Below are 8,326 nucleotides of genomic sequence, written 5' to 3'. Positions count from 1 at the left end.
TCATAGCTGGGTCTCATCGCGTGTCTCGGGGTTGCAGGAGCCCAGCTTGTTGCTGCAGCTGCTCTTGCGGCTGTGGCCATCGTTGGCCACGTGGGCCAGGGGGTCAGAGCGGATCAGGTACCTGTAGGGCACAATCTGGTTACACCATTGGGACCTCTCCTGCAGGAGAGAGCTGTACAACCCCTAAATTGGGGTCTGGCCCATCCTTGAGGCTGAGACATGGGGATGCCCCACAGCACTGTGCTAGGAGCTGCTGTTAATCACAGAATGCATTGGGTTGGAAGGGACCCTTGAAGGTCATCTTGTCCAATGCCCCTGCAGTCACCAGGGACATCTCCGACCAGATCAGGTTGTTCAGGGCCCCATCAAGTTTGACCTTGAATATCTCCAGGGATGGAGCTTCCACCACCTCTCTGGCTAACTTGATTATTTCCCTACTCATTGTAAAGAACTTCCTTCCAAGGTCTAACCTAAATCTACCCTGCTGTAATTTAAAACAATAAATAATGAGGGGTTGCTTCTCCTGGTGCTACACAGCAAAAGCCCAAACGAGTTAAGATGTGTCCACCAGTGAAGACCCAAGGAATGGACGGGGAATGACATTTCTGGAACCTTGGGTGGTGATCCAGACTTGTAGCTATTCTCTTTGTCACATCACATCTATATACATACAGCTTTAGTCAGGCAGTTAATAACGAAATCCCTTGTTGTATGGCCCTGTGGTGGAAGTCTCCTTAATTTGGCCCAAGCAAACCATCCAGTCTGAGTCACTCCCCTTCCCTCCACCCTCTTGGGGTGACTGGAATGTTACACAAAGGAAAATCTCTGTGCTGCTGCTCAGCTGGAGCAGTGATGAGCAAAGCTGGGGCTGGGGCAGTTTGGGCGTTGCTCAGGAACATGGGGAAGGGAAAAGGCTTGGGAGGGAAGCAAAAATCACTGGTTTTTCTGAGAAATCAAGGAAAGCATTGAAACAGAGGAAGCCCAAGGTAGTAGGGCAGGTCTGAGGGGCATGGGAAACTCCTGCCTTGGGGGGAGACCATGGGTGGGTGGGGGCAGCACCTACACGATGTCGTTGAGCTCCAGCCGTGTGTCTGGGGGTGGATTGATCAGGACGTAGGACAAGGTGTTCTGGTGGTCATTCATCTCATCTGCAAGAGGAGAGGAAAGGGCTGATGAGGGATGCCCCAACAGACACCCTATGGCCCTCACTTCCACAGCCCCACTGCAGCATCCTTGAGCATCTGGCTCTGAGGGGTCTTGGCTTGTCCCCAAGAGCAGCAAATGGGTCCCTGAACTGGGAGAGACCACAGGCAATGGCATTGCTGAGAACATCTCTGCCACCTCCCTCTGTGCCTCCCCAGCTGCTCCCTCATCACAGCATGGCCCAAGGGACTGGCAGACACAACTCTTCAAAGTGCCCATTCCCTCCTAAGAAACAGTAAGATGTCTTACCTTGGTTTAGTGCAAAAAAGGGAACAGGTTAGTCTTGCCACATCAGGTACAGCACGACGACTCCAACCACTGGGTCAGGGCAGCCAAACCTCCCCCCAGGCCACTCGAACGCTCTGACCCACCTCTCCCCATCTTGAATTACTTAATCTAAGCACCAGCCAGCAACAGGCTTAGGTTCAACAATTGCTTCTTTCTCCTGCCCAAGGGGAAAAAACCACCTCTGTGGAGTTTCAGAGCTGTTGATGCCATTCAGGGAGACTTCTAAACTGATGACTTCCCAGAGGACCTGAGGCCACCAAGAGCTGCACCCACAGCTGCTGTGTGGGACAAAGAGGTGGCCTCAAGGCTAAGGGGGGCCCTGTGCTTTCCGAAATAGCTGAGAACAAGATCATGGGTGACATGAATGGGGGTGCAAGGCTGTGGGTGGCTGGGGACTGGGTGGAAGCTGCAACAGATAACATCATTTACAGACTGAGTGATGGGGTGTGGATGGACAGGATGGGGAGGGGACAGACAGACAGATGCCAGGGGCAGCATGATGAGCGCAGCAGGGGCCAGGAGCTCGCTGCAAGGCTTGTCACTGGGACGTCTGAGCTGCTAGAAAGGCTCCAGGGCAGCAGTGGTGCACAGCAGATGTTTGATGGTCCTGCACAAATGGAGCTTGGCTTGGTAGGCAGTGAGACCAGGGATCAGCTGTTGGGACTGAGGCCTGCTCCCTCTGACCTGTCCTGCCACTACCACCACCCTGTCCTGCTGGGGGAGATCCCCCACTCAAAGGCTGCCCTGCCCTGTAGTGAGTTCCAGGCTGAGTCTCCTGCTCTAACAACACCCATGGGTGCACCATTGCCCCAGGCATGGAGAGGTGGCCAAGTCAGCCCACAGACAAGGACTGTAACTGCTCTTCAGCCTTGGCACTGGGGTCAAACCACTGCTTTCCTCCAGCCAGGAGATGAGCCACAGCAGCTCAAGCCACCACAGCCTAGCCTGGCATAGGATGCAAACAGATCCCGTCCCCGCTCCAGGCTGCCTTCGTCATGCATTTGGCCAGTGCACATACAGGTGGACCTCTGGGGCATCCCTTGGGGTAGACCACACCAGGTCTGCACACAGCAGAACTTGCAGGGCGCTCCAAGCTCCTTGTTTTGATGCTGAGGCACCTCCCTGGCACATCTGAGGACACAGTAGGTGCCACAGCCTATGGACTGGGACCACAGGGAGATTCTCTATGGGGATCCTCAGACCTGTGCTGGGATGCTCAGCCCCAGGTGCTGACCATCCCAGTGCTCAGCCTTACAGTGAGGCAGGGACAGGGGTGGCAATGCTGGGGCATGGGTGGCACGCAGACTTTGGGACCGACAGGAGACACAGGGTTTGCCATGACGGAGGGAGGTGGGGAAGGACCCTGGCTCACGGCAGGTTTCCCTGCTCCATGGAAGCTCCTTTTGCCGACCCCCATGCAGCCGGAGCCAGGCACTGCTGACCCCACCAAGTATATTGCCATGTTGTTCCCCGCGGCACACTGGTAGGGCTCAGCCCAGCAGCACCCTCCAGCAATTTGAGAGATTGTTTTAGGGGGAAAGCCAGCATTGAGCTCCAGCTCCTGTACCCATGCAGTTCCTGGCAGCAATGCCACCACCAAATCAGACTTTCACCCCTGGGGTCTCCTGGTTTAGCAGGGGACTGGGGAGAATTGACAGTTCTGGACCCTTCTGCAGCAGAACACAGAGTCTCACTCAGCCCCGACTCTTCTGGGGGAGGGGGAGATACCAGTGGGGTCTGAGCTCTGCCCAGCACCCACCTCCCAGCTGGCAATATACTCTGCTGGTGTGGGGCTTCCATGAGCCCCAGCTGGGGCTGCCTCTCTGATGAAGGACACCGTTTGTAGGGAAATGCCAACTTTTCACCTTAAGTGTGAGATAGTGAAGCCTAAAATACAGCTAGGGTGGGCTACCACTGACCTCTAGGCTGCTGCAATAAAAAGGGCCTTTCCATGAAGGTGCAGATGATGCAATAACCCTGCAGCAATCTCTGATGCCAACAAAGTGTCCTGGGACATCTGACCCCAATGCTCTTCGAGTTAGAAAACTGGGTCTGACAATGCTAGAGAACACAAACGCAGGGGTGTTCTCCAGGAACACAAACCCAGGGGTGTTCTCCAGGAACACAAACCCAGGAGTGTTCTCCAGGGGTGTTCTCCAGGAACACAAACCCAGGAGTGTTCTCCAGGGGTGTTCTCCAGGAACACAAACCCAGGAGTGTTCTCCAGGGGTGTTCTCCAGGAACACAAACACAGGAGTGTTCTCCAGAAATCCAAACCCGGGAGAGTTCTCCAGGAACACAAACCCAGGAGAGTTCTCCAGGAACACAAACCCAGGGGTGTTCTCCAGGAACACAAACCAAGGGTTGCAAAGGGCTTTCCAAGTGCTGCCTGGTCCCTGAGCTGTGGCTGACCCATGTGTGGTCACGAAGCGGTATGGCTGTTGTTACAGGAGCTCCAGCATCTCATCACAGCACACACCAGCAGGTCTGCTCTGTTTGTCCTTCCATGAATCCCCTCCTGAAATGGATTTTAACTGGCTTTACAGACCAAAACCAACTAGCAGAGCAATGAAAGGAGGGTTTCTTTTCATGACAGCCAAAGGCTGTGAATTCCCTGCAAGAATTCGACTAGAAAACCATCCCTGAGATTTTTATCTCCACGACTTCATCGAGCCCTGTGCTTGCACTGCCACTGCAGGACAGTCGTTTGTTTTCCAACACCACCCAACAAATTAGTGCTCAAAAAAGCTCTGGCATCTAAGGTGAAAACTGGCAAGGGTGTGGATTGGGCTTAGCTGGCATGATCTTGTTGTACGCTGCACGCCGTGAGTCCCGCGGGACTCCCAGGGAGAGGGAATTACCTTGCAAATATCCCAGGTTTACCCGATTCATCACATCACTGGCTGTTAAATTTGCTACATCCTCTACAGAACATACAGGGAAAGGCACAGACATAAACAGAGAGAGAGAGAGAGGTCAGCAAGCCATGATTCGGCAAATATCAGAGACGAGCTCCTGCACTGCAGCAATAAAATGAGCAAAAGAAAAAAGGGGGAGAAGGCAGAGCAATGTGTTCCTCAAAACGCCATGGGTGTCCAGACACTGACGGTGACACACGCTGACAACGCACAGTCCCAGCACAGCCAGACACAGAGGGAGCTGCTGGGCCTCCCCTGCTGTGCCCAACACCCCAGCCCTGGACAAGAGATGGGTCCTGCACCCTCTGCTACCTCTTCCCTTGCTGAAGCTCCTCCTTGGTTTGCTCCAGCCAAAACTTGCTGGATGGGCTGGAAGAAGGCTGCAAACCCTGATGCTAACCCAGCCAATGGTGCAGTGAGCAGCCCAGCAGGGCTGACTGCTGGGTGGCCCCTTGGAATCCTCAACAGGGGCCATACAGGCAGGAAAGGTGCATCTGCCTCAACCTCTGCTGGTGTTTGCGTGGGATGCCACACTGTGGCTGGCACACACTGCAGCATCTCTTGCTTCAGGTGCCCACTCTGTGGTCTGGGTGCCCAGGCTGTGCTTTGGGTGCACCGTTTCCCAGTTTCCCCCAACCAGCCTCTGTGTGAAACAGCTTCTTCAGACAGTGAGTGCCATCAACCCTGTTCTGGACTCTGCAACAGAGCTGCAGGGAGCTGGAAGTCCCCTAGAAAAAGCAGTAGGAACTTTCAGAACTAGCAACGTAGACAAAAAAAAAGAGTGGGGGATGCACTCTTGCAAGCTCTTACTTGCTGCACCCTGTTCCTGCTCTGTCCTGAGACAAGCCCCAGGGTGGCTGATGCCCACAGCCATCCCCTTTGCCCTCCACTCCAAACCTCCTCCTGCACTCCATTTCTTCACAGTTTCTCCTTCTCTTTCACATCCCTGAAGTGCTGCAAGGGAGAAGCCAAGATGGGAGAGGAAGAATGCCCTCCCCTCACCTCCCAAAATCCTCCTCCCTTGGACCTGTCCCAGGTGGAACATGGTTTTGGGCAGGGCTCTGAGCAACCTGCTCTAGTTGAAGATGTCTCTGCTCAGTGCAGAGGGAGATGGACCAGATGAGATTAAAGGTCCCTTTCAACCCAAACCAGTCTGTGATTCTATTGTGCCAGCCCATATGCAGGCAGGGGCTGGTGCAGAGTGGATGGATGCTCTTCAAAGATGGAGCAAACAGGCAGCAGCACAAGATGGCTTCGAAGAAAGAAAGGAAAAACAAACAAAAAAAGCCAACAAACTAAACAAACCAAAGAAGCTGTGGGCTATAGACTTTGCTGTAATCAAAGGGTGGGGAATTGTCCAGGAGGGGACATAGATGCCAGCACCAACAGGCAAGTAAGAAGGAAGCTTCACAAGAAATGTGGCTGCACGGATGAACCTGGGGACACCCCGGGGCTGGGCAAGCTCATCACAGCTGGAGACACTGGTTTCACACACAACGAAGCAAACCACTCAGCCCTGTAGCTACCGAAGTGTTTTCTGTGGAAGAGGTTCATGAAGGATTAAAGGCTACAACACAAGGGGTCTGCACCAGCTGATGGGGCTTCACCTCTCCCTGCTGCACTCGAGGGGCTTGTGGATGAAGGGTTTTGCTGACTTGGAGTCAGAGCGTCCTGAACCACCATTGCTGCATGGCCAGAAAGCAGGGGGCAAGCAGGGCATCATGCCCCAGGGCTGCAGGGCAAAGCTCAGTCCAGCTGCAGGCAGAAGGGAGAGAGTTATTCTGCCACTGCAAACTCCTGCAGGACCCATCCCAGAGCCCCGAAATGGGGGCAGCCACCTGCAGTCAGCTGCGGAGTGACAGGTGAGGGGGCTTTGTTGCTGTGGCACCCCAGCCTTGAACACACTCATCAGCAGAAGCACAAGCAAGCTGGGGGATGAGGCGCTGCTCAGAGCTGGGCTCGGCAGTGCCTGCGGGGTTAGGCTTGGCACAGGGTTTGGCTTGGCACGGGTGAGGTTTGGCACAGGGTTAGGCTTGGCACAGGGTTTGGCTTGGCGCGGGGTCAGGTTTGGCACAGGGTGAGGCTTGGCATGGGGTTAGGTTTGGCTTGGGGTTAGTTTTGGCTTGGCATGGGGTCAGGCTCGTTGCAGGGTTAGGCTCAGCAGAGGGTTACCTGGGGAGCCCGCGGGCGGGACACAGCGCCGCAGAGAAGCGCAGCCGAGCGGCACTTACCGTACCCCGTGGTGGGCAAGCCCAAGTGCTTCATGCGGTTTTTGACCAGCTCGGACAGCTCCTGCCTCTCGGAGCGCCGGTAGAGGCTGAGGCGCTGCTGGCTGATCCACTCGGCCGTCTTACTGGAGTGCTTGTTGCCCTTCCTGCTCAGCCGCCGTGCCCACTGCATGCTCTTGCGCCGCAGCAGGGGGTGCTCGGACTGGTCGCTGGAGCACGAGTTCCTGTGGTGGCTGCCCTTGATGCCCCAGTGCTCCTTGACGTCCTTTGTGTCCTCGCAGTCCTCCACATTGATTGAGATCTGTGACTGGAAGCCCAGCAGGTCACGCGGGGGCGGGAGGGGAGGGAGCCAAAAAGTGTCTGTCCTGTCCTTGATGGGATCTCTCCCGAGGGATAGGGACCTTCCCCTGACCCACATGCACTCCTCCAGCACATCACCTCTGTGCTGTTAAAGCTGCCTGGCCCACGGGTCTGGGATAAGCACTGGTGAGTGGAGCCTAACAGGTGCCTGACTGCGAGTCACAGACTGGTTTGGATTGGGAGGGACTTTTTAAGCTCATTGAGTCCAACCCCCCCTTGCACTGAGCAGGGACATCTTCAACTAGAGTAGGTTGCTCAGACCCCCAGACAGCTTGACCTGGAATGGTTCCTGGGATGGGTACCTCTCTGGGTAACATGGACCAGAGTCTCACCACTCTCAGTGTCAAAAATGTCTTCCTTCTATCCAGCCTACATCTCTCTCAGCCTGAAACCATCACCCCTTGTCCTGTGACAACAGGCTCTGCTAAATGTCCCTCACTTGATTATCTCTGGGCTGCACAAGGGACAGCCATGCCCTTGTCTCCTCTCTTTGATCTCACAGCAATCCCACTGGTGGGCAGGAGTTCACTAATGAAGTGAGTTAGAGCATCTCTAAGAGGAGGATGCAGTTAATTATATACCAGCTTTAGCCTCCTGCCTACAAAGCTGAAAGCTGAAGGTGTTCAAATCAGAGCCTGGCTCCCCCCCTGCTCCTTATCCCAGCTCATTACACTTTGGGGCACTGAGGACTTTTAGTCTTCTCAAAGTGCCAAGGCTCAGCTGGCATCGCCCTTTCACAGGGACAGGCAGCTTCATGCTGGCATTGGGATGACAACTGGCACAAGGTGTGTGGTGGATTGTGCTGACCAGAGAATCCACTGGCAGAAGCCAGCCCAGCAATGCACATGGGCCAGGCTGGAGCTGTGGGGAGCAGGAGGCAGCGCTGGCAGCTTGGTGATGCCAGAGAGCTGGATGCAAGCAGCACTCACCTGCGCTCGGATGTCGTGGGGCTGCAGCAGGGAAAAGGAAGGAAAAAGAAAGTGTCAGCACAGCACACAGGCAGCTTGGCTGTGCCACATCCCCCTGATGCCCAGGGACTTGGTGCCATGTGGCACTGCAGAGCTGTGCCAAAACATTCCCCCACCTGCCACAGCCAGGCTGCTGCCCACAGAGATGGGCACTTACACTGACCCAGCTGGGAATCAGGGCACCAGCACCATAATGCCACCCACAAAGGCAGGGCAGAGTTTCCCCTCCCCTCGCTCCTCCCCACTGCTGCTGCAGCCGCATCCGAGGTGCCTCATGGACCCAGCCATCCTCATGGACCACACCTCTGCTGAGCCAGAACCAGCAGCAGCCCCTTCCTGGCACATGCCATCACCGTGGCCA

General features: G+C 55.3%; 1 protein-coding gene across 3 annotated transcripts in view; it reads right to left on the bottom strand.

The window, feature by feature from the left end:
* Positions 1 to 8,326, bottom strand: part of KCNT1 (potassium sodium-activated channel subfamily T member 1) — a 94,542-nt gene continuing 86,216 nt past the window's right edge. For 2 of the 3 annotated variants that reach the window (XM_054393362.1, XM_054393363.1), the window contains 3 exons: positions 6,641 to 6,944; positions 1,064 to 1,148; positions 1 to 121 (listed from right to left, as the gene is read on the bottom strand). In XM_054393362.1, coding sequence (XP_054249337.1) covers positions 1 to 121; positions 1,064 to 1,148; positions 6,641 to 6,944 — 510 coding nt within the window. Of the gene's footprint in view, positions 122 to 1,063; positions 1,149 to 4,352; positions 4,416 to 6,640; positions 6,945 to 7,926; positions 7,948 to 8,326 lie in introns of all 3 variants that reach the window. The other variant, XM_054393361.1, reaches the window with a different exon arrangement.

This window comes from Indicator indicator, chromosome 28 (assembly GCF_027791375.1).
Source record: "Indicator indicator isolate 239-I01 chromosome 28, UM_Iind_1.1, whole genome shotgun sequence".
NCBI lineage: Eukaryota > Metazoa > Chordata > Aves > Piciformes > Indicatoridae > Indicator > Indicator indicator.
This window is presented reverse-complemented; position numbering and strand designations above follow the sequence as displayed.